Here is a 27411-nt window from a genome sequence, read left to right on the forward strand (position 1 = left end):
CTTGTATTGATATAAAACAGTATTAAAGGAGTTTCATTAAGCATATATGTGACTGTAAAATAAAATTTTATATATATATATATATATATATATATATATATATATATATATATATATATATATATATAGAAAATGTATGTATAAATCTACTAGCCTGACCAGAAAAATCTGAATTAATATGTCTGAAAACAAAATAAACATGCAAAATCAAAAAGGTGAATGAAACATAGATCAGAAATAAGCATATATAGCTTAATTTTTAAAAATTATTATAAGATAAACTCTGAAGAATGGTCAAGGCCATGATGAACATTATGTTTATTACGTGAATGTTAATTTACCAAAACTAGTTTATCATCCATGTAGACAGAGTTGATACATATTATGGTGTGAAGAGGTAACAAAAAAAACAAAACAAAAAAAAAGAAAACTTCACTGTGTCTGGTCTTACACAATTTCCTGGTCCTGCCATTGATTAAAGAAAAACAGTAGCCAATCTACCGATTTACGATCAGTACATCACAATATTTGTGCGGCTCCACCAGTGAGTGTGCACACACAGACACACACACACACACACACACACACACACACACACACACTAAACTACCACTACTTGTCTCTGTATCCGGATCTATTTGATCTTTTTGGCGACGTCCAGATAGGCAAACTCGATCTCATGGTCAGCTGGGCATGTGTTCATGAATTCTTCTCTCTGGTAAGTGTTATTCAAATATCGCCATATCCCAGTCATTTCAATGGGAATTTCAAAACCTCTGTATTTCCGGGCAACAACCTAAAACAGAGCATGAACATCATAAAACTGGTTAAGAATTTAATATTTGACATGACACTTTAACTTTTGGCTTATTATGTAATTTACTGAAAATATGTGAGCATAAATCAATTATTTACTTTAAAGTGTTAAATTCTCTAATTATATTATACAAATTCATTTACATTATTTAAATAAAAAAATTACATACAAGTACATATTATATAATTATATATATTACTTATTTATATAAATATACAGTATATTATTTTATATATATTTTGTAATACTGCAGACATGCCAAATATTCAGGAAGTATTAACTTAATGCATATTTTTCTATTAAAAATGTCACCCAAATTGTAATGTGGATATTATAATTTTCAATGAATATTTCTGCATTAAATATCAGTCAGAAGTTTACAGACACCTTACCCAAATACATTTAAACTCAGTTTTCCACAATTCCTGACATTTAATCATAGAAAACATTCGCTGTCTTAGGTCAGTTAGGATCACTACTTTATTTTAAGAATGTGAAATTTCAGAATAATAGTAGAAAGAATGATTTATTTCAGCTTTTATTTCTTTCATCACATTCCCAGTGGATCAGAAGTTTACATACACTCTTTTTAGTATTTGGTAGCATCGCCATTCAATTATTTAACTTGGGTCAAACGTTTTGGGTAGCTTTCCACAAGCTTCTCACAATATGTTGCTGGAATTTTGGCTCATTCCTCCAGACAGAACTGGTGTAACTGAGTCAGGTTTGTTGGCCTCCTTGCATGCACAAGCTTTTTCAGTTCTGGCCACAAATTTTCTATCAGACTGAGGTCAGGGCTTTGTAATGGCCACTCCAATACCTTGACTTTGTTGTTCTTAAGCCATTTTGCCACAACTTTGGAGGTATGCTTGGGGTCATTGTCCATTTGGAAGACCCATTTGCAACCAGGCTTTAACTTCATGGCTGATGTCTTGAGATGTTGCTTCAATATATCCACATAATTTTCCTTTCTCATGATGCCATCTATTTTGTGAACTGCACCAGTCCCTCCTGCAGCAAAGCACCCCCACAACATGATGCTGCCACCTGCTCTTGCAATGTGCACTTGCAAACTGTAGTCTGGCTTTTTTATGGTGGTTTTGGAGCATTGGCTTCTTCCTCGCTGAGCAACCTTTCAGTTTATGTTCATATAGGACTAATTTTACTGTGGATATAGATCCTTGTCTACCTGTTTCCTTCAGAATCTTCACAGCGTCCTTTGCTGTTGTTCTGGGACTGCTTTGCACTTTTCACACCAAACTATGTTAATCTCTAGGAGACAGAATGCATCTCCTTCCTGAGCGGGATGATGGCTGCGTGGTCACATGGTGTTGATACTTGCATACTATTGTTTGTACAGATTAATGTGATACATTCAGGCATTTGGAAATTGCTCCCAAGGATGAACCAGACTTGTGGAGGTCCACAGTTTTTTTCTAAGGTCTTTGCTGATTTCTTTTGATTTTCTCAGGATGTCAAGCAAAGAGTTTGAAGGTAGGCCTTAAAATAAACTCAGCAAAAAAAGAAACATCCTCTCACTTTCAACTGCTTTTATTTTCAGCAAACTTACCATGTGTAAATATTTGTATGAACTTAAAAAGATTCAACAACTAAGACAGGGGTTGGCAACCTATGGCACACGTGCCAGCATTGGCACGTGGAGGGGTAATCACTGACACGCCAGCAACGGCGAGAGAGGAATAGACAATTTTATTTATATAAATTCTGCACCTGCATTCCAATCTACATCTTGATGTAATCCCTCCTCATGATCACGCAGCATGTTTTATGAGCTGAAGGGGAGGCTAAACAAAAAGTTAAAATGTGACGAGACTGCAGTATACCCAACAGCCTCGTGCAGCACGTGCAAGCCATTCGCGCATCACGAGCAGGTAGCGCTTCACTTTCAATTAATTGCGCGAGTAAACGTGACCGCTTTACTTCGGTCAGGCTGCACGGATGACAGCCTACATTCCGTGTTTCATTTGTTTCTTTTTGCTTTCAGAACAACACGTATTGCAATAAGAAAAACACCGCTATTAATTCTTGAGATTTCCAACCCAGCATTCAGGTACACCCTCCTTAAACCATGGACATTCAAAATTACATTAAAGATTAAAAGAGAAAACATAAACCCATATGAGTCTATTCAAAATATAAATTAAACCTGGAAATAAAGTTTTAGGATTCTACAGGTGCGATTAACTGAAAGGGGCTACATAGTTGATCGGCTTGTGATGTGCAAATGGCTTGCACGTGCAGCGCAAATCTCGTCACACTTTAATACTGTTTAGCCTCCCATTCATCTGATGAAAACATGCTGCGTGATTATGAGGAAGGATTACATCAAGATGTAGACTGGAATGCAGGTGCGAAAAACATCATATAAATAAAATAGTCTGCTCTTCTCTCGCTGTTGCTTGCGTGCTAGTGATTAAATGATTACAATGACATAACATAAGAAATATTTAAGAATCCACACAATTTCGTGATCAGTCATCAAATAAGCAAATTTGTGACTAACTTTGTTAACTCGTAACACAAAGGACAGGTTTTCTTTCATTAAAGCACTTTAGATGCTCTGTGAAAATTCACATGCAGGATCATGATTATATAATAATCATGGGGTTTTGCACAAAATTTTCATTCAAACTGTTTAATATCATTTGTAATGAAAAATAAACGATTAAATTAGGGGGGGGGGGGTCAAAATCAAAAGTAACAGTCAGTATCTGGTGTGGCCACCAGCTGCATTAAGTACTGCAGTGCATCTCCTCCTCATGGACTGCACCAGATTTGCTAGTTCTTGCTGTGAGTTGTTACCACACTCTTCCACCAAGGCACTTGCAAGTTCCCGGACATTTCTGGGGGGAATGGCACTAGCCCTCACCCTCCAATCCAACAGGTCCTAGACGTGCTCAATAGGATTGAGATCCAGGCTCTTTGCTGGCCATGGCAGAACACTGACATGTCTTGCAGGAAATCATGCACAGAACGAGCAGTATGGCTGGTGGCATTGTCATGCTGGAGGGTCAGGTCAGGATGTGCCTGCAGGAAGGGTACCACATGAGGGAGGAAGATGTCTTCCCTGTAACACACAGCGTTGAGATTACCTGCAATGACAACAAGCTCAGTCCGATGATGCTGTGACACACTGCCCCAGACCATGACGGACCCTCCACCTCCAAATCGATCCCACTCCAGAGTACAGGCCTCGGTGTAACGCTCATTCCTTCAACGATAAACGCGAGTCCGACCATCAATCCTGGTGAGACAAAACTGCGACTCATCAGTGAAGAGCACTTTTTGCCAGTCCAGTCTGGTCCAGCAAAGGTGGGTTTGTGCCTATAGTTGACATTGTTGCCGGTGATGTCTGGTAAGGACCTGCCTTACAACAGGCCTACAAGCCCTCAGTCCAACCTCTCTCAGCCTATTGCGGACAGTCTGAGCACTGATGGAGGGATTGTGCTATCCTGGTGTAACTTGGGCAGTTTTTGTTGCCATCCTGTACCTGTCCCGCAGGTCTGATATTCGGATGTACTGATCCTGTGCATGTGTTGTTACATGTGGTCTGCCACTGCGAGGACGATCAGCTGTCCTTCCTGTCTCCCTGTAGCACTGTCTTAGGCATCTCACTGTATGGACATTGTAATGTATTGCCCTGGCCACATCTGCAGTCCTCATGCCTCCATGCATCATGCCTAAGGCACATTCATGCAGATGAGCAGGGACCCTGGTTTCTTTTGGTGTTTTTCAGAGTCAGTAGAAAGGTCTCTTTAGTGTCCTAAGTTTTTATAACTGTGACCTTAATTGCCTATTGTCTGTAAGCTGTTAGTGCCTTAATGACCATTCCAAAGGTGCATGTTCATTAATTGTTTATGGTTCATTGAACAAGCATGGAAAACATTGTTTAAACCCTTTACAATAAAGATCTGTAAAGTTATTTGGATTTTTACAAAATTATCTTTAAAATACAGTGTCCTGAAAAAGGGACGTTTCTTTTTTTGCTGAGTTTACATCCACAGGTACACCTCCAATTCAGTACACCTATGAGAAGCTAATTGGCTAATTGTCTAAAGGCTTGACATCATTTTCTGGAATTTTCCAAGCTGCTTAAAGGCACAGTTAACTTAGTGTATGTAAACTTCTGACCCACTGGAATTGTGATATAGTCAATTAAAAGTAAAACAATCTGTCTGTAAACAATTGTTGGAAAAATTACTGGTGTCATACACAAAGTAGATGTCCTAAACGACTTGCCAAAACTATAGTTTGCTAATATTAAATATGTGGAGTGGTTAAAAAATGAGTTTTAATGACTTCAACTTAAGTGTATGTAAACTTCTGACTTCAACTGTATATATTAATACAAATATATATTGTTGGGCCTCATGTATTCAGATAGAAGACAAAGGCAGGCCTAACCCAGTCGTAAAACATACTGAGGCCCACATACAAAGTCATAAATCTTACTGATAAAAACCATGCCAAAATCAAACAAAGGGCGTCCAAAACAGACTACAAATCCCATGAAGCTTTCCTCACTAAAGGATCAAACTCTCAACTCCTATTGGATGAGACACACAACAGAACAGCCCTCAACCATGACATCATCGGGAGTAGAAATAACTCTGAGATGCCTCCGGGATTTGCTTCCAGCAACTTTGCTCGCCGTGCATAGACACAGCTCATCACTGCTCTCAGGTGTAGCCTCGTGGCACAAGGAAGTAACATCCGACTTGAAACTGTGGCCATACAATCTCCATCTCGCTGGACGAGTTGAGATTACTCTGTGTTCCACTGAACACTCTCACGGATCCAAAGGAGACCACTGAGCAATCCGCATCTTCATCCATTTGCCTGCAGAAGTGAAGAGATAAAAGATTTCTTTTCCATCTTCAATCAAGTCGACGTCGCTGATTTTTCCGCCAGCCCGCCAAGAATCAGCAGCCGTATCGCCCGCCGACAGAACGAGGAAACGGCCTCCCGTCATCACCCGAGACTCGAGGAACCGAGTCGGAGTTAAAGGATGGATGAACACACATTCTAGCTGCATCCTCATGCGATTCAAGTAAGAGGTTTATGTCTGGGCAGAGATAGAATATTATAGTGTGTTATTCTTGTGTATCAAGGTTATTGCTTGTACAGTTTACGGATCGCCGAGTCCGCTCATTGCTAATAATAATACTCAAGGTATTACTGTAATGTACTGGTATCACGAATGAGATCTGCTGTGTTGTAGTCCAACCACATTGGACTGCTGTGTATTTCCGCCATCGCGGATGAGACCGGCACACTGAGTTTATCCATTAAAGAATCAAAGACCACGGGATGGTTTACGAGCCGTCCACCGCGTCTCTGAGTGATAAACTAACAGCTGCTTTCTCTCCCACGATTGCAAAACTGGCTTGGGGCCGTCATTTAATTCTCTCTCTCTCTCGTACTAACCACACACACACACGCGACCCCTCACAAACATTCTCGCACACACTTTTGGCTAGTAGATAACTTCGTGATGAAGCTCAGCTTTGTCCCTAAGTTATCATGCAAGCGGAGACACGCGGTAACTGGTAACCAGTTTCTCTCCGCCCACATTCGCGGCCATATTCTCTGGCCGGAAATCTCGTGTGACATACTCTCCACGAGAGTCATGTCTGCCATTTTGTGCGCATCCCTCCTTACACACACACACACACACCTTCCTCATGTGTTATAGGATTATTTTGGTTTCCATATCTAATCATATCACTGTTTAGTTTGTAGCTGTAAGTCGGAAGTTTATTGACTGCATTGTATTAATTATTAATTGATATTACTGCATAAATAAACTTTACGTTATATTTCAAAGAGAAGTATTTTGGTTTGTTTTGCATACACCTGTGTCAAATGCTGATGGGATGTCAGTGCTCGGATTCAAGCCTTCATTGTTTTTTTTTTTTCGAAAATCGATGTTGAATTTCCTAAGAGAACAGTCTAATATTGAGACTGTTATACTATCTGGTAATTAGTCCCTGATTCCAGGGTGGTGCCCCGGCGATATTAATCCTTATTAATATTCTATTGATTTTTGATAATTATCTTTGATGATTGTTGAATTTGAATGATCAATAAGCTAGTGTTCATTTTAATTAATGTTTCATCGATGTTAACAATTAACGATTATCTTTGATAATTGTTGATTTAAAGGATTAAAAAAAGCTAACATTGATTCAAATCAATGTTCTATTGATTTTAATAATTAATAATTATCTTTGATAATTATTAATTATTGCTAATAACCAAACCCACTCCTAAAAGTAGCACACTACATTTACTGGAGCCCCATATGAGGTTTTAATGAGTTAGATTCTATTATTTAATTTAAATATTAATTAATAACTAAAGAAATAATTACCAATTATTTCTGATAGTAACACTGATCTAAACAACCAGTAAAGCCCTACAATATTAATAATAATACAACAAATAGTTTTGTATAAAAGGTCTACTTAATATAAATATAAATGTAAATAAAAAATACATTTAACCTTTTAAACACCAAATCTGGGAGATCTTGGTCTTTCAGGAACTAGGTAAGAGACATTTTAAAGAAACAAGAGAGAGAGAAAATGAGAGGCTGAAATGCAAATGAAACACCTTCATGATGTGTAGTTTGGGAAGCAGGTTACAGTCGGCCAGCGTGAGATCCGGTCCATCCAGAAAACCGCGTGTAGAAGGACCAGGATCATCTTTGCTGTTGCCGTCTATTTCCTCTGGCAGCGGCGTCTGCAAATACTCATCCAATCTCTTCAGGGACTTCAAAAGAGCATTCTCCAGACCTTAATATCATAATAATAATACACAACACCATTTCTAAACAAAAGAATTAGTTTTGAATCATCCATTTAATGAGCCTAATTTCACAACCAGATCTTCAATAAAACCAATTAAACTCACCTTCATTCGCTTCTTTGCGAGGGTTCTTGATATAGGCAGAAAATTTGGCAAATAGATCTATTCCTGCTGTGTTGGATTCTGGGTGCTTTGCCGCCAATTTTGGATATCTAAAAACATTGCACAGAGACCAATGTAAAATACACATAAAGAAGGCTTTAAATGATGTATCAAGTATCTATATGCACATCTAGGACGTACCGTGGTGGCACCAGTCTCGCCTCAAGGAACTCTTCAATCTTGTTGACGTCCACCAGAACTTCTCCATTGAAGGTCATGAATGGAGGGTTTGTACCTGGAGCGAGATCCTGCAAATCTGCTGGTTTCCTGTGAGACACAACCAAACAAATCAGCCCTTCATCAATACCTTTTTGTAAAATTCTTTGCTTTTGTTTCAAAAAATTTGTCAAGTATCTAGACATTTTTACAATGTAACTGTGATTTTGCCTGGCAGGACATGGTTTCTTAAAGAGATAGACCATAGCACATATCCTACTTAGAAAAATCAGCTTTTTGGGAAGAGACAGAGGTAAAACTACATGATATGTTGTTGTCAATAGTGTGCTTCACCGTTTGAGGTCCACAGTTGTGACATTGAAGATGACACCCTTCAGCCATAGAATCATGAAAAGCCTTTGAGAGAAGGGACAGTTTCCAATGCTTTCTCCATCACTGCCAGCCTAGAAACATACAACATTCAGTGCACATTTTAGCACACCATTCATGTGATTATACACCACAAACTTCAATGGCTGTTAAATTGTACAGTGAATTGCTGTTGAGAAAAACTAAGCCAAATAAGCTCCCTTTTTTAAGCTATAAACTGAACAAACAACATCGCATGTATCAGGAATTCTGTGAACACAACGTTTAAGATGAGCAATGCTAACACTGGAATAAATAATTGTTGTTTGAGATAAACAGCGGATTACTTCTCATTCGTAGGCTCAAAATCTGAATTGAATTTATGATTTTTTTGTCAGCTGAGCTGTTTGCCAGGTCAACCAGTGTTTAAATGAAAGGTTCCCTATCTGTCACTCACTCAACGTTGTGTCGATGTAGTGACACTAGGGGTCAATCTTGGGAGCCTGAGACACCTCTGGTCTTTGATAAAAGGCCAATGAAAATTGGCGAGTGGTATTTGCATACCACTCCCCCAGAAATATGGGTATAAAAGGAGCTGGTACGCAACCACTCATTCAGATTTTCTCCGGAGCCGAATGGTCGATGTTTACTGAGCTGACTGTAGGACTTTACTGGTTGTTTAGATCAGTGTTACTATCAGAAATAATTAATAATTATTTCTGTAGTTATTAATTCATATTTAAATTAATTAATTGTATCTAACTCATTAAAACCTCATATGGGACTCCAGTAAATGTAGTGTGCTACGTTTAGGAGCAAGTTTGGGTATTAGCAATAATTAATAATGATCAAAGATAGTTATTAATTATTAAAATCAATAGAACATTGATTAGAATCAATGTTAGCTTTTTTAAATCCTTTAAATCAACAGTTATCAAAGATAATCGTTAATTGTTAACATCGATGAAACATTAATTAAATTAATACTAGCTTATTGATCATTCAAATTCAATCATCCAAGATAATTAGCAATTATCAAAAATCAATAGAATATTAATAAGGATTAACATTGACGGGGCACCACCCTGGAATTAGGGACTAATAACCAAATAGTAAAACAGTCTCAATATTAGATTGTTTTCTTAGGAAAATCGGCATCCGAAGAATATTGATTTTCGGGAAAAAAACAATGAATGAAGGTTTGAATCCGAGCACTGACATCCCGTCAGCATGACATAGGCATATGCAAAACAAACCAAAACAATTCTCTTTGTAATATAAACAAAGTTTATTTATGCAGTAATATCAATTAATAATTAATACAATGCAGTCAATAAACTTCCGACTTACAACTACAAACTAAACAGTGATATGATTAGATATGGAAATCAAAATAATCCTATAACACATAAGGTGTGTGTGTGTGACAGTGTGTGTGTGTGTGTGTGTGATTAGTAAGAGAGAGAGAGAGAGAGAGAGATGATTAAGTGACAGCCCTAAAGCTGATTTCGCGATAGTGGGAGAGAAAGCAGCTGTGTTCATCACTTAGAGACACGGTTTTACGAGCGGGGCTCATAAAAGTCCTGCGTTATTTGACTCTTTAATGGATGAACTCAGTTTCTGTCTCACCCGCGATGGCAAAATTGCACAATCCAATTTGGTTGAACCACAATACAGCAAAACAAATTTGTGATAATTAATACCCTGAGTATTAATAATGAGCGGACATGGCGGTCCGTAAACCGTACAAGCAAAAACCTTGAAACACAAGAATAACATGCTATAATATTCTATCTCTGCCCAGACATAAACCTCTTACTTGTATCGCATGAGGACACGGGTAGAATGTGTTTTCCGCCATCCTTTAACTTTGACCCGGTTCCTTGAGGCTCGTGTGATGACGGGAGGCCGTTTCCTCGCTCTGTCGGCGGGCGGTACGGCTGTTGATTGTCAGCGGGCGGTACGGCTGTTGATTGTCAGCGGGCGGTACGGCTGTTGATTCTCGGCGGGCTGGCGGAGAACTCAGAAATGTCGACTTGATTGAAGATGGAAGAGAAATCTTTAATCTCTTCACTTCTGTAGGCAAACGGATGAAGATGCGAATTGCTCGGCGGTCTCCTTCGGATCCGTTAGAGTGTTTGGTTGAACACAGAGTAATCTCAACTCGTCCAGCGAGATGGAGATTGTATGGCTACAGTTTCAAGTCGGACATTATTTCCTTGTGCCACGAGGTTGCACCGGAGAGCAGCAAAAGCTACGTCTATATTCGGTGAACTAAGTCGCTGGAAGCAACTCACAAAACATTTTACAGGTATTTCAACTCCTGATGATGTCATGTTTGAGGGACGTTCTGTTGTGTGCCTCATCCAATAGGAGTTGAGAGCTCGATCATTTAGTGAGCAAGGCTTCATGGATCTGTAGTCTGTTTTGGACTCCCTTTGTTTGATTTTGGCGCGATTTTTATCAGTAAAATATACGACTTAGAGGGTGGGGCTTGAGTTATGTTTTTACGACTGTGTTAGGCCTGCCTTTGTCTTCTATCTGAATACATGAGGCCCAACATGACTGTTCATTCACCTCTGCTGGATCTGACGGTGCATTTCAGCGGCTTCTCCCTCCTCTGCACTGGTGCACTGCAGAGAACGCCCCTGGGTGCTTTGGCAGAAAAAAGAGAGTATATTTTTCTAAAAGAGTATATTTCTCTAAAAGAGCGGCACACACGGAACATCTTTTTAAAAACGCATCTTTTTAAAGATGCCTTTCCGGTTGTGTGTTATTCCTGGTTGCGGTCGTTACCTCTCAACCTCAGACGGTCACGATCGCTGTCTTTCGTGTCTGGGAGCGACCCACATGGAGACAGCATTCGTGGATGGATCATGTACTCACTGGCAATGTTGCGGTCGCGGCTTACTTTTGTAAGAAAAGTTCGACCTCTTGTTCGGAGCCCGCGAAGCTGATGAGCTCTCGAGCACAGCATCGGAGAGCGGGCTTGTCCAGTCGGATTCAGAAGCCTCAGCTGAGCTCCCCCCCTAGGGGACGGTTGCCCAGTCACAGGCTGATGTGGAAATGACTGACAAGCTTTCCCGGGCTGCCGCGAGCATCGGGCTAGAGTGGAACCCTCCACTCTCCCCTGAACCCCAACAGCTCGATGATTGGTCCCTGGGCTCGTGGCGCCGCTCAAAGCAGCCACGCCCCGCTCCAGTCCCTTTCTTCCCAGAAGTGCACGAGGAGCTGACAAAATCGTGGGAGGCACCTTTTACTGCCCGGTCTCAATCTTTCAGCTCCCCCGCCCTCACTACCCTCGATGGTGGGACGGCCAGGGGCTATTCAGCGATTCCCCCAGTGGATAAGGCGCTCGCGGTGCACCTATGCCCGCAGAGTGCCGCCACCTGGCAGATGCAGGAGCAGCGCTCGCTCTCCGGGCGACGAAGGTCACGACGCAGTCTCTCGGGCGGGCGATGTCCACCTTAGTGGTCCAGGAGCGCCACCTTTGGCTCAACCTGGTCGAGATGGGTTAGGCCGACAAGGCACGGTTCCTTGCTGCCCCTATCTCCCAGGATGGCCTATTCGGCGACACCGTCGAGGACTTTGCCCAGCAGTTCTTGATGGTGAAGCAGCAGATGGAGGCTATCCGGCACATCCTGCCCCGGCGTGGCTCAAGATCCCGCACCCCGCCTGCTCGTTGCCAAGGGCGTCCCCCTGCGGTGACTGCACCGGCTCCGCCGCAGCACGCCCCTTCGGCCCGGCCCCGGCATGGAGCCCTCCGCAGGAAGCAGACGTCACCCGTCTCACGGCCAGCCGCAAAGAACCCACAGAAGACTTCGAAGCGCCCCTGAGACGGGTGACCCAGGGATGACGAAACCCACCTTGGAGCTGGTAAGCAGACCGCTCCATCCCCCGGTGGAGGGCCGGGAGGAAAATCTTTTGTTGCTTTCTCATTTAATTTTGCCGCATGCCCAAGTGGCTGTGGTACCCAACAGTTCAGCAAAAGAGAGGTTTCCCTGGGTCACATAACCGGTGTGCACAGCCATCATCATGACCACCGTCCACCTTTTCATCCTTGCAGGGTTGGCGCTCCAGTGGCGGTCTCCCCACCCCTGCGTGCTCAGATGTGGCACAAATCTGCCCCCGATGTGACAGTCTCCATGGGTCGCGTGGACAGGCCTCTTCCTCTCCCATCCCTGGCTGTTCCGGGGGTGGTCACAAGGAGCCAGGTAAGTGCTTCGATGTCCCTGGACTCAGCACGGCCACAACATAGTGTGGCACCTCGGGCTTCGCCCCGCCGTGAGGCCCCACCTGCCGGTATGTCCGACGAGATTGTCCCTTTGGTCCTCCTCGCTCGGAGCTTGAATGCATGGCTTGCGCTTTCCAATCCTTCGCAATGGCTGATCCGGACCGTCCGACTCAGCTACGCGATTCAGTTCACCAGGCGTCCGCCCAGGTTCGGAAGTATCCACCTCACCTTGGTGAAGGACGAAAACGCTGCTACCTTGTGTGCGGAGATCGCTACCCTCCTACAGAAGGGTGCGATAGAAACTGTCCCTCCGGCCGAGATTGTGAGGGGTTTTACAGCCCCAACTTCATTGTACCAAAAAAAGGCGGTGGGTTGTGGCCAATCTTGGACCTGCGAGTACTGAACCGGGCTTTACACAGACTCCCGTTCAAGATGCTGACGCAAAAACTCATTCTGGTGAGCGTCTGGCATCAAGATTCGTGGTGGTAGACCTGAAGGACGCGTACTTCCACGTCTCGATTCTACTTGATTCAACACAGACCCTTCCTGCGGTGTGCATTCGAGGGTCAGGCATATCAGTACAAGGTCCTCCCTTTCGGTCTGTCCTTGTCCCCTCGCATCTTCACAAAGGTCACAGTGGCAGCTCTTGCCCCGTTAAGGGAGGTGGGCATTCGCATTCTCAACTATCTCGACGATTGGCTAAATCTTGCTCACTCTCGGGACATGTTGTGTGCGCACAGGAACCTGGTGCTCTCGCACCTCAGCCGACTAGGGCTTCGGGTAAACTGGGAAAAGAGCAAGCTCCTCCCGGTTCAGAGCAATTCTCTTTTCTCAGTTTGGAGTTGGACTCAGTCTCGATGACAGCGCGCCTCACGAATGAGCGTGCACGGTCAGTGCTGACCTGTCTGAAGGCGTTCAAGGGGCATATGGCATCCTCAGCGGTGGCCACTCTGCTCGGGTTGATGCATATGAGACTGCTTCAGCACTGGCTTCAGACTCGAGTCCCAAGATGGGCATGGTGCTGCGGGACACATCGCGTGGTCATCACGCTGGAATCTCCATGTCTGGATGGGACACGGAAGACCAAAGCGGTCTACCACCCGCAGTGGTAGACACGATCACTCAGGCTAGGGCCCCCTCTATGAGGCGCCTGTTTGCCTTTAAGTGCGTCTGTTCACTAAGTGGTGTTCTTCCCAACGTGAAGACCCCCAGAGATGCGCAGTCAGATTGGTGCTTTCCTTCCTGTAGGAGAGGTTGGAAGGGCGGCTGTCCCCTTCCACCTTGAAGGTATATGTAGCCGCTATAGCGGCACACCATGACACAGTAAGTCTTTAGGGAAGCATGACCTGATCATCAGGTTCCTGAGAGGCACCAGGAGGCTGAATCCCTCCAGACCGCACCTCGTTCCCTCATGGGACCTCTCTGTAGTACTTCAGGGTCTACAGAGAGCCCCCTTTTAACCTTTGCAGTCAGCTGAGCTTAAGGCACTCTCCTTGAAGACTGCCCTCCTGACTGTGCTCACTTCCATCAAGAGGGTAGTAGACCTGCAAGCATTCTCTGTCAGCGAAACGTGCCTGGAGTTCAGTCCGGGCTACTCTCACGTGATCCTGAGACCCCAACCAGGCTATGTGCCCAAGGTTCCCACAACCCCTTTTAGGGACCAGGTGGTGAACCTGCAAGCGCTGCCCCAGGAGGAGGCAGACCCAGCCCTGACGTTGCTGTGTCTGGTGCGTGCTTTACGCATCTATTTGGATCGCACGCAGAGCTTTAGAGTCTCTGAGCAGCTCTTTGTCTGCTTTGGTGGACAGCGGAAAGAAAGCGCTGTCTCCAAGCAGAGGATCGCCCACTGGCTCATTGACGCCATAACTATGGCATATCACGCCCAGGACGTGCCGCTCCCGGTAGGGCTATGAGCCCATTCTACCAGGGGTGTAGCGGCCTCCTGGGCCTTGGCCAGTGGCGCCTCTCTAACAGATATTTGCAGAGCAGCAGGCTGGGCAACACCCAACACCTTTGCGAAGTTCTACAACCTCCGGGTGGAACCGGTTTCATCCGGGTGTATCGCTTGCACATAGTGCCTTTCACCTCCCCTGAGCTGAAGACGTGTGCCGTTAACTCCCAGTAGTGTTCACAAACTATGTTCTCTGGTTGACTTCCTCCGAGCCCTGTGACAGTCAAGTTTTCGGAGAGACTCGCTACCGGCCCAGTACATGTGCTAACTAAAGCCCTGTACTGGGGTAGGTGCTCCGCATGTGGCGGTTCCCCGTAGGTAACCCCATGCAATGTATATCTTCCACTAATTCATTTCCCTGTTGGCAAACTGCATCTTCCTTGGGCAGAGGCCCCTCTGCCCCAGTCTCCATGCTTGTAGTAACTCCTCCCCCGTAGGGAAGGACCTACCATGGGACTTCTCCACATGGCATACTTCCGACATAGCTCGGCAAGACCATGTGACATATTTCCACTTAAATACCCCCCTCTCTCTGGGCGAGGTGTGGTCTCCGTGGTGTCCTCCCCTTGGGAGGGACACCCCCCCGACTAGACCTGGTCGGCCCTGTCGGATAATCCCCCTTTTTTTTGGGGAGTGAAAAAAAAGGGGATAAGAGGCCACGACTGGGCTAGCCCATCTCTATCTTTTGGGTAGTCAACTTGTCCCAAAGGGCCGTTCGGCACTCATAACAGTGTTGGGGGAGGTTATGTGTCGGCCTGGTGCGCTGGCTACAAGGCACACAGTGGTCTGCCCGTCACACAACGCCAGTTCACATAACACAGTTCAGCCAGTTGCGGCGTTTTGTATAGGGAACACTAGTGTCACTACATCAACACAACACTGAGTGAGTGACAGATAGGGAACATCCTGGTTACTTGCGTAACCCCCATTCCCAGATGGAGGGAACGAGAAATTGTGTCCCTCCTGCCACAACGCTGAACTACCCGCTGAAATGGCCGGGACCTTGTCTCGGCTCCTCAGCATAAAATCTGAATGAGTGGTTGCATACCAGCTCCTTTTATACCCGTATGTCCGGGGGAGTGGTATGCAAATACCACTCGCCAATTTTCATTGGCCTTTTATCAAAGACCAGAGGTGTCTCGGGCTCCCAAGATTGACCCCTAGTGTCACTACATCAACACAACGTCTCGTTCCCTCCATCAGGGAATGGAGGTTACGCAAGTAACCAGGACTTATGTTATAAGCCAATATTATTTGCTAATGAATAAATATTTGTCTGGGGGAAAATTATGTAAATGAAAGCATTGAAACACAAAATGCTTTAATCTAAACGAAAAAGGCTTCCATTGTTGATAATAACATCTATAAACCGAAATCAAATGAATACAAATTAATCTATTTTCAGCATTTACTTTAGAATTAAATTAATAAAAAGGGGTATTATTTCAATCTGTTTTTAAGCCTTTTTAAGTTTTTAATATTTTTATTGGCTTTTAATCTTTAAATGGAGTATATACTATAACATGTGTGTGTGTGTGTGTGTGTGTGTGTGTGTATGTCTGTGTTTGTGTGTATGTGTGTGTGTGTGTGTGTGTGCTCAATGGTCTATTCCACTCAAAACAATACTTTAATTACAATAAGAGTTGTCCTATTTCTCTGCAGGTTACAAGTGAAATAATCTCTTACCTTCACAAACAGTTCAATGCAAGGAAATCCCAATTTCTTTGCTGCTACATCAAACCAAGCCATCATAAAATATTTAGATTTTTACATGTCTTACATTCAAGTTCTGAGACAATATTAAATGCAAAGACTGGAAAACTCTTTAGTCAAAAAAATAAAAAAATAAATAAATTGTCTGGATCTACAGTATGAAAGTATTTTGACTCAGTTCTTTGCTTTTAACATACAAAATATTGACTGATTTTAATTTTGTAAGAATGTGTCTTCCTGTTCTGTGGGTGTTTGGGGAGGAGAACACTGACCAAGATACGCAGAACGAGACACTTGTTCTTTGTTATACAGACACAATCAGCAATAGAGAAGCCGTTTATGAGGCGTGTGTTATGAATAAGAATATAAGAATGTCCTTTAGGCCTTTATGATGATGGAAATTCCTTTTATGAAGAGCAAAATTGCACAGTGATAAAAACAAGAACATACAGGTGTAGATGCTTAAATATCAAATATTAGCAGGCATACATTTCTAGTGTCTGTGTAGGTTCTTATCCTAAACTGCTTGTGTATGTGCTTTTGTTTGGGGGTGGTGTTATGGCTTGAGTGGGTTTACAACTATGCTACTATGTTTATGCAGTCTGGAGGTTGTGGGAATGATTTTGTGATGTCTGGAGCAACCTCATCGCAATAATCAAAGAACCATTTAGAACATCCTATCAACCGCATACAAAGAGTTTTGAACACATTAGCAACCACATTATGCACTAAAAACACTCAGAACACCTTAGCAACCACATAGACATAAGCTAAAAAACACTAAGACCACCTTACCAGCCGCATAGCAATGTGCTAAAAACTGCTTACAACACCTAAGCAACCACTTAGTAATTTGCTAAAAAGCACTAAGATGATATAAGTTATTACACCTTAGCGACCACACAGCAATGTTCTAAAAACTGCTTAGAACACCTTAGCGTCCACATAGAAATTTGCTAAAAACCATTAAGACCTTACCAACAGCATAGCGATATGCTAAAAAACACTTAGAAAACCTTAGCATCCGTAAAGCAATGTGCTAAAAACAACTAAGAACATCTTAGCATCCGCATGTGCTAAAAACCACTAAGAACACCTTAGCATCAGCATATCAATGTGCTAAAAACTGTTTAGAACGACTTTGCTACCATACAGCGATGTGCTAAAAACTGATTAGAACACTTTAGCATACGCATAGCAATGCGCTAAAAACCACCTACTATGAAATGCGCTAAAAAAAAACACTTCAAACAAATTAGGAACTGCTTAGCAATATGCTAAAAAACACTTAGAACACCTTAGCAACAGCATAGCAAAGATCTTAGAACACATTAGCAAACGCATAACAATGCACTAAAAACACTTGGAACGCCTTAGCAACCGCTTAGCAATGCCCTGGCAACCACCAACAGCCTATCATTGTGGTTGAGAGTTTTGCATGGGAAAGTTCCGAATTATTATTGAGGAGCTTTGTTCCACAGCAAATCTCAGATCCCTCTCATAACTGACCCAGGCCAACAATCTTAATCAGATTACAGTTTACAGGAATGCTAAGAGATTAACCCACTACACCTCTAGTACTCTACACAGAGAGAAAGACAAGTGTGCAGTTAATGGTGGCCTATTTTCTAACATATAAATAAACACCTGGGGTACAAGTATTTATGTGTGTTAAATAATCCACATACACACAAATAGACTGTACTCATTAAATTATAGTGCAGAGCCAAAAGCATCATTCAAGCCACCAAAAAATAAGGGGGAAAAAACTGTTTATCAATAAATAATAGGCACAGGTGCATCATTAATAAAATAACTGTGTGCGTATGCCATCGGTTACATGCTGCTTACCAAAACAATATTACTACAATGGAAAAAAAAAATTACGATAAGACACAAAATGAACGCTGGCCGTAATTTGTGATTTGTTGCAAGCCGAAACATGCAGAGAGACTGTAGGAGTTGTTCTTTTCACAATACCCATATCCATAGTTAAACTTCTGCATACACAATGACGTCTTTGTTACGGGAATCACTCTACTGAAACATAAGGATGGATTAAGAGCATTTTTAGCAGACTTAATGTCCTGCTGCTCACAGCCTCCTTCATATCACAAGAATTTGACTCTGTGTGCATTCTGAATATTTCAGAAAATTTAATGAAACTCCACAAAGCTTAAAACTATTAGTGTTGTATTATAGTTTGGTCAAGCACAGCAGTTAAAAAAACTGTAACTATACTGTATGTACAGTGGCCTAACAAACTCTTTGGAGACTTTGTCAGTTTCAAATGTCTGGATGTCATTACATTAGATAGCATAATATCAAGTGTCATCTGTACTCAAATGCTACTGCTTTATTTTTAAATAAATGTCACTTGTTTTCTTGTTTTGTTTTCTCACTGATTTTTGAGAAAAGGGACAAAGCATGTCTTACATATAAGATCTTTGTTAAAAATCAAGAAATTCATAATAATAAAAATACTGGAAAAGTTAAATCTAAAGGGAATGTGTATACTCAGGGCATTTATTACTTATATTTTTAAATAATTTCATTAATTTTTTTTTTTTTTTTTTTTTAAATGCATGCTCTATACTTGGAAACACATGTAACTTAACCTGTCCTCAGCAAGAGGTCACCATGTTAAACTGCCAAACAAAGTGTTTAAAAATGCAACAAATTCATAAATATAAATATCAAATGAAAGGTAAGTATCTGTAGGATATCAAACAATATACTGTATGAAGTAAACTTTAAAAAATATTTTCCATAAAAAAATATCAAAGTTGTGTCCATTTTGTGTCAACTTTTTTTTTTTTTTTTTTTAATAGTCCTGAATAAATCAGACAATGTCATGGTCAGCAAAAACTCTGAGTACCCCTTTCCCACTTCATGCTCATGGTGGTAAGTTATATATATTTGAAACAAACAATGTTTAAGTCTCTGTGGTCACAGCTTCAACATGTCAACTCCGTCATTCCCATTATGATCATTTCTGTTATAGAGGCAGCTTCAACTGAGGAAAAAAAACGAAATGGCTCCAGTGTACAACACATGGTTAATATAAAAAAAATACTTTTTTATCTTTTATTTTGTCAACTCAGAATTTTCAGAATAGTGTGAAAACAGAAAAAAAAAATAAAAATAATAGAATGTATTTTGTTACTTTTTACTGAATGATTATTTAATATATTGCTGTCAGTTGAGACATGTCCTCAGCACTTTCTGAAAAAGCTTTTATCAGGTACACTACCGTTCAAAAGTTTGGGCTCACTTGCCTGAAAAGATTCTCAAGATCTTAAAAACCTTTTGATCTGAAGGCGAATGCTTAAATGTTTGAAATTAGTTTTGTAGACAAAAATACAATTGTGCCAACATATTAATTTATTTAATTACAAAACTAAAATTGTATTAAAAAAAAAAAAAAAGTTTTTGAAATGGATGATTTGGACCGAATAATTAAGAAAAGTAGCTAATAAGTGCCCAGCATATAGATGGGAACTCCTTCAATACTGTTTAAAAAGCATCCCAGGGTGATACCTCAAAAAAGTTGGTTTAGAAAATGTCAAGAGTACATTTCTGCAAAATCTAGGCAAAGGGTGACTACTTTGAAGATGCTAAAATATAACATTTTGGATTTATTTTGGATTTTTTAGTCACAACATAATTCCCATATTTCCATTTCTATTATTCCATAGTTGTGATGACTTTACTATTATTCTAAAATGTGAAATAAATAAATAAATAAATAAATAAATAAATAATGAGTAAGTGACCCTAAACTTTTGAACGGTAGTGTATGTGTATAATCCAGATGAAACATCTCCAGTTATTGAGTAGGAGTTCCTATTTCATCTGATCTCTGTATGTTTCGATTGGCAATCCGGCGCTGGAATGTGTTATTTTGAATTTTATGATAAATGTTTGTTGTGGCTGTTATAAGTGTTGTTTAGTGTCAGCAGTTCTTTCTGCAGCTCACACTCTTTTCTGGGAAATAGAAAAGCAAAATATGTCCCCTATTGTGATTGCCTTCTTGGCCGTATTGTTTGTGTGTATGTAGAGCATGTGTTTTGTCTTTTTCTACCTCTCTCTTAATCGCCCAGGTGTGGGGTAAGGTGAGCTGATTGTTAATCAGTGTTCCATGGCTGGGTTGTGTGATGGGAGATGGGTGTTGGGAGACAAGTGTTCGTGAGCTGTGTTCATTAATGTTCTCTTGCAGAATCCCTCTGCTGGAGCAGAGAGTTTTTGGTTGTCGCTGTCTGAACTTGGGAGTTAGCTGTTTTTTCAAATACAAAACTTTCAATAAATATGTCTGTGTTTCCGCTACTCTCGTCTTCCTGCATCTTTTATTGCATTTTATTTTTAAAGTGTAACACCCATCCACTGACATACAGATGCAATCTTGGTTTATTACAATAAAAAGTTATATTTGGGTGAATTAGAAACCAGAACCTCTAAAAACTAGATGTAGAAAGTAACCACTAGACCAATCAGTCATGTTATTGATTAAATTGCTGATATATGTGTTCATCTAATGACTAACAAAATCCCAAGACTGACTGTGGCAAATATACAGATGAATTATCATATTATGTGAAATATCTATTTGAGTGCTGGAATCGGTCATAAAGAATGACTGTTGATCAAAATAGGTAATTTAAAATAATCTTTTACTGTGCATAACATAATTAATATTCATGAGTTTCGCAGCACTGCCACACAAAATACAGTTTTACTAGACTTTATTTTTATTTAGGACTAACTTTGTGTTAATGTTCCCTTTCAAATGGCTTATTCCAGCTGTTGCAAAGTTGATAGGCTTAAAGGATTTTATTAGCAGAATAATACTGGATATGCATGCACTCTCATACTTAACAAAATAAAACAATTTGGCCTGCATAAGGTGGTGAAGTTTATTCCAGATGGCCAGTTTTATGCCAAGCTAAGGAACATTTAGAATTTGTTGATGTGTTTAATAGACAATGTCTTGGTACTCTGGAGATTTTTATTTATTTTTCATGTTGGCAAATCAGTAGCAAAATGGTTACTATGTGTGGTTCCTGTGGAAAAGCAGTTGTATTGTATTGTAATGACTCCAATTAATTAACTAGTACTTGTTGCAATGAAGCTTGGTACCTTAATCCATAAGAACTACGCATGGGCACTTGCTTTGGTGTTGCCACCCCTCATAGTCTTGCTTTGGTCTGCCACCCCATGAAAAATTTCTGATTTAAGTTCGCCAAACTTTGCTACACATTCGTTCAGTTGTGGCACTTTTGTCTTGCATGGAGGAAAAACTGGATGGCTCACAACCTCCTCCAGTTAAATGAGGGAAAGACAGAGATTATGATTTTTGGGACCGCTGGAGGTTGTGTGGATATAGCCACTAATTTATGTCCATGGTCAGCTTATTTGCACAAACAAAGTTGTTTTTGACCCGGATCTTAAATTTGATAAGCAAATCAATGCTGCGGTTAAGAGCTGTTTTTTCCAGCTTAGATCCATTGCTAAAGTTAAACCAATTCTCTTAGCTAAGGATTTAGAGAAGGTAAAACATGCTTTTATTTCATCTCGTTTAGATTATTGCAATGTTCTTTATGTTGGGACCTCTCAGGCTTCGATTTTGCAGCTGCAGTTAGTTCAGAATACGGCGGCCAGGTTGCTCGTGAATGCGAAGAAGAGGGACCATATTTCTCCAATATTGGCCGTGCTTCAGTGGCTGATGGTTGAGCCCAGGATCAAATTTAAGGTCCTGATGTATGTTTTTAAAGCAGTGCATGGAATGGCTCCTGCTTATGTTCCTCACCTCATCACTTTTCACCAGTCTTCTAGATTAAGATCAGCAAACAAGCTATTTCTTACTATTCCATGATCGCACTTAAAACTCAAAGAGGATCGAGCCTTTTCTGTCATGGGTCCGAGGCTGTGGAACAGCTTGCTACATGAAATTAGAGCCACCACCGCTATCACTATTTTTAAAGCTTGTTTAAAAAATTACTTGTTTTCTTTGGCTTTTAAGTAGCTGGGTCTGGTGTATTGTGTTTTTAAGTGGTGTTTTAAGTGTATTTTGTTTTATGTTTTATTGTGTTATACAAGTGTAGTTGAAAAGTGCTTTATAATTAAATGAAATTAATAATGTAAAAAAAAAAAAAAAGTTATTTACTATACCTTTTTATTCAATTTATTATTTATTTATTTATTTATTTTATTATCACATTTTATTTTAAATTAACTCAATATTTTAAGGCAACCAGGTTACATACCTTTTAAGTTAAACCAAAATAATTTCTTACAGTGCATACTTTAGCACATTACCGCATTCACCATGGTCAAAATACATAAAATTCGATTTGTCCCCTTTTTTAATAAGTAATATGAAATTTCAATGACCTTTTGACCACTCAAATTGAAATGTCCCCGTTTTTCATTTCAGAAATCTGGCCACCTTAATTTACATATTTAGAGGCATCTATCAAAATGAATAACATTAAGGATTGTTCATAACAGTCATGTTTACTAGACAGAGAATAACAGCTGAACAACTGAGCAGTATATTTAAGACACTTATGCAATTAGTAGTGGACACAGTAAATGTTTCTGCTGATCACAAGAGCTGCTGTTATTTTAGGAAACTGTATGCTAGCCTGGCTAACAGTGCTAACAATGGAAAGTAACCTTCCAACTAATACAAAATTAAAGCCTAATTGAGTGTTTACTTTATTGTTCTATCTAACATTGTCTCTACAGAAATCCAGATTTAGTTTGGCTTTTGTCTTAACGACAGCCTGTGCAGTACATACAGTACATAGCATTTATGACTTTCTTACAAAAATATAACATGCTAACCACATTTTCACCAAAATACCATAGTTACACTTATTTTTACAGCAATAAAGTTGTGGCAACTTGGTTTTAGTGACCCCTGTCAAACAAAATATTCTTATTACACTTTTTGAAGGAGATCTTATTTTACTGCACGAACTGAATAGCCACATGTGTCGCTTATTCGTAATAATTTTTGGACTAGAAACAAATTTGACGAGATTTTTTATGTGAATAAATAACAGTACATTTCTAGTTTTAACATTATTTGAACTTTAGACCTGTTTAATTGGACAAGAAAAACTAGCTTCATACCATATGACTATGAAGGCAAGTCAGTAGCAAAACTCGAGAGCTTGCATATTTGGATTTGAGAACATGTACAAAAAAAATTTGTACTCATAAGTTGAAACTTACACTTACAACACCGATGTGAAAACTTGTAAAATAAAAATTTGAAATTGAATGTTGCAATCTGCTTGGGTTTTGAATTCACAATTGCAGACAAGTAGTCACAAATGTGTAAAATGACATTCACATAAATACAACTACAGACACATACTTGTATTACACATTAACTTTTGTACTTCAATTCATTTTTGCAGTACAACCACAAATCGTCACTTACAACCTCTCAAATCTGGCTTATTTCACATCGGTACAGTGTGTAAATTTCGACTTGCAAATACAAATATTTATTGTACAAATTCGCAAATCCAAATATGCAAGCTCTCGAATTTTGCTACTGATTTATCTTCATCCCCCCAAAATTTTGGACTCACACCATTGGCATATAATTCAACAATGGGTGCTGAAGTCAACTGATTTTAGTAATAGACCTACAGTTGAAGTCAGAAGTTTACATACACTTTGAAGTCATTAAAACCCATTTTTTAACCACTCCACAGATTTCAAATGAGCAAATTATAGTTTTGGAAAGTCGTTTAGGACTTTGTGCATGACACAAGTACTTTTTCCAACAATTGTTTACAGACATATGGCTTCACTTTTAATTAACTATATCACAATTCCAGTGGGTCAGAAGTTTACATATACTAAGTTAACTGTGCCTTTAAGCAGCTTGGAAAATTCCAGAAAATGATATCAAGCCTTTAGGCAATTAGCCAATTAGGCTAATTGGCTAATTGGAGTCAATTGGAGGTGTATCTGTGGATGTATTTTAAGGCCTACCTTCGAACTCAGTGCCTCTTTGCTTGACATCATGGGAAAATCAAAAGAAATCAGCTAAGACCTCAGAAAAAAAAAAAGAAAAAAAATGTGGACCTCCACAAGTCTGGTTCATCCTTGGGAGCAATTTCCAAATGCCTGAAGGTACCATGTTCATCTGTATAAAAAACTGTATGCAATTACAAACACCATGGGACCAACGCAGCCATCATACCGCTCAGGAAAGAGACACATTCTGTCTCCTAGAGACTGTCTCCTATGAACGTAGTTTGGTGCGAAAAGTGCAGATCAATCCCAGAACAACAGCAAAGGACCTTGTGAAGCTGCTGGAGGAAACAGGTAGACAAGTATCTATATCCACAGTAAAACGAGTCCTATATAGACATAACCTGAAAGGCTGCTAAGCAAGGAAGAAGCTAATGCTCCAAAACCACCATAAAAGCCAGACTACAGTTTGCAAGTGCACATGGGGACAAAGATCTTACTTTTTGGAGAAATGTCCTCTGATCTGATGAAACAAAAATGTAACATTTTGGCCATAATGACCATTGTTATGTTTGGAGGAAAAAAGGTGAGGCTTGCAAGCTGAAGAACACCATCCCAACCGTGAAGCATGGGGGTGGCAGCATCATGTTGTGGGGGTTCTTTGCTACAGGAGGGACTGGTGCACTTCACAAAATAGATGGCATCTTGTGGAAGGAAAATTATGTGGCTATATTGAAGCAACATCTCAAGACATCTGCCATGAAGTTAAAGCTTGGTTGCAAATGGGTCTTCCAAATGGACAATGACCCCAAGCATACCTCCAAAGTTGAGGCAAAATGGCTTAAGGACAAGGTATTGGAGTGGCCATCACAAAGCCCTGACCTCAGTCTGATAGAAAATTTGTGGGCAGAACTGAAAAAGCATGTGCGAGCAAGGAGGCCTACAAACCTGACTCAGTTACACCAGTTATGTCTGGAATGGGCAAAATTCCAGCAACTTTTTTGAGAAGCTTGTGGAAGTCTGCCCAAAACATTTGACCCAAGTTAAACAATTTAAAGACAATTCTACCAAATACTAACAAAGTATATGTAAACTTCTGACCCACTGGGAATGTGATGAAAGAAATAAAAGCTAAAATAAATCTTTCTCTCTACTATTATTCTGACATTTCACATTCTTAAAATAAAGTAGTGATCCTAACTGACCTAATACAGGGAATGCTTTCTACAATTAAATGTCAGGAATTGTGAAAACTGAGTTTAAATGTATTTGGCTAAGGTGTATGTAAACGTCTGACTTCAACTGTACTTATCTCTGTGTAAAAATAAAATAATGATGGTGCCACCTTTCTTGGGTTCTTTTTTTACCTGTAGTTTTGCTCCAAATCATAGGTAAGAATTGTTATTTTGACTCCCCGCTCTACAAAATAATGGATTGCTAAGTAAATATTGATCCATGGCATTTAAAATTTTGGCTTTCATAATCATGTGTTTATCTTTCTTCAGAAAAAGTAAGAACAAAATGAAAAAAAAAAAATTAGGCAGGGAAGTTTCTGAAATTTGGTTAATTTGACACGAATAACCCTATTATTATTTTCCAGGATAACAATAACTGTAGTCATTATGGTACTTTGGTGAAAATGTGGTTACCATAGTAAACTTTGAGAACAAATGAAAACCTATGTGCTTTTCTTCCATTGCGCTGTAATACTCCTGTACACAAAGACATATTGACTATCATTGACTAGTAAGTAAAGAACATGAGATATTACCTTCACATAGAGAGAGATCTGCAAGTCTTGAGGATCTTCCTTCATCTGTTGAGCTGGTGTCCCCATCCTTGACATCTTAACTGTTGTCTTTGCCTCTTCCTGTGTCACTATCGAGTGTGGTATAACCCCATTCTCCATTGTGACCTCTTGGCCTTTGGCTTTGATTTTCACCTCTCCTTCACTGCTAGTGCTTACGGTACTGATATGACCAAAAGAATTTGGTGGCACTTGGATATGAGCATCTGTGGTCTCGCTTGCCATTAACCAGAGAGGCATTGTCACTTTACGCCCCCCTTCTCTGAATTTCATCTTGGAGTCATATTCAATGACAGCTTTAGGCTCTTCTATTGCTTTCCCCACCCCCTCCTCTATGGGTTTTGCCACTTCTTTATTAACTAGTCTTGGCTGTTCCTTTGCAACATTCTCTCCCTCTGCAACCTCCTGTTTGTGGGTCGTGCCTGGCTGTTCTTGTTCCTCCCTCTCCCCCTTTTCTATAGCCTCAGGTGCATCAGTTGTGACATCCTGTGGCTGTTCTACCTCCTCACACCCTCCCTCCTCTGCAGGAAAATCCACCTTTTTGACATGCTTTGGTTCCTCTGTAGACTCTGCCCCTCCATTTGACTCAATCTCATCTTGAATCCTTTGAACGTCCTCTTTATCAATGTCTTTACCCCCTCGTTTCTCCTCGGGTCCATTGACAATGGGTGATTGGCTATCTGCCCCTATTCTCACACACTTCTCATCTGTCTCCAGTTCGGTGTCAACATTCTCACCCACCACCTGTTGTACCTCCTCTAGACTTTCACCTTCCTCTTGTGTAGAAACATAACTGATTCTTTCCACCAACTGTTGGTTTAAATTCTGAACCATCTCTTCTACATTTCCACCAAACTGATTGTTGGCGACTTGAGGCAGTTGGTCGGTTGTAATATGATCCATTGCACTTTCTTCTACTTTATGATCAGTGGACAGGTCTTCTCCATTCTTTATCTCCAAGGCATCATTGTGTACTGGCTCTCCAATTGTTTTGAAGTCTTCTTTTGAAAGCACCCCGGTCATTGACTCCTCTTCACTAACACTGTCACACTGCATCTCTTTTGTCCCAGGATCTTGCTCTACATCGAGACTCTGAAAGGCTTCTTGTGATCCATCTTCATTGGTGGAAACAATCCGTGGCACTTCATCCAGTTGTATTGGTTCTTCTTGGTTTGGTGGCGTTTCTATATCTTGCAACCTATCCTCCTTGACATTGTTCACTTCTTTATGCTTCTCTATTTCAACTGGTATTTTGATTTTTTCTTGCTGTGTTTCATCAAGACTTGATGCAAAACTTGCATTTTCGTTTTTCTCAAGAAGGAGGCCACAAGCGACCTGTCCTACCTCTGTGAAGAGTAGCTCCTGTTTTTCGTCTG

The 27411-nt window shown here is 40.5% G+C and overlaps 1 protein-coding gene across 2 annotated transcripts; it reads right to left on the reverse strand.

Moving 5' to 3' along the window:
• Window positions 1-158: 158 nt before the first annotated feature.
• LOC127445348 (chloride intracellular channel protein 4) lies at window positions 159-26489 on the reverse strand. 2 transcript variants are annotated; one of them, XM_051705368.1, is made up of 6 exons: window positions 26000-26489; window positions 8321-8430; window positions 7952-8077; window positions 7754-7860; window positions 7454-7635; window positions 159-796 (listed from the first exon to the last, which is right to left on the reverse strand). In XM_051705368.1, exons 1-6 carry the CDS (start codon window positions 26306-26308, stop codon window positions 635-637), a joined length of 996 nt encoding a protein of 331 aa, XP_051561328.1. In that variant the 5' UTR covers window positions 26309-26489; the 3' UTR covers window positions 159-634. The 2 variants fall into 2 exon arrangements, with proteins under 2 accessions (XP_051561328.1, XP_051561329.1); XM_051705369.1 differs by lacking the exon at window positions 26000-26489 and adding an exon at window positions 16207-16405.
• Between the last annotated feature and the right edge of the window lie 922 nt (window positions 26490-27411).

The sequence above is a fragment of the Myxocyprinus asiaticus genome, chromosome 8 (genome assembly GCF_019703515.2).
Source record: "Myxocyprinus asiaticus isolate MX2 ecotype Aquarium Trade chromosome 8, UBuf_Myxa_2, whole genome shotgun sequence".
NCBI classification, from domain to species: Eukaryota; Metazoa; Chordata; class Actinopteri; order Cypriniformes; family Catostomidae; genus Myxocyprinus; species Myxocyprinus asiaticus.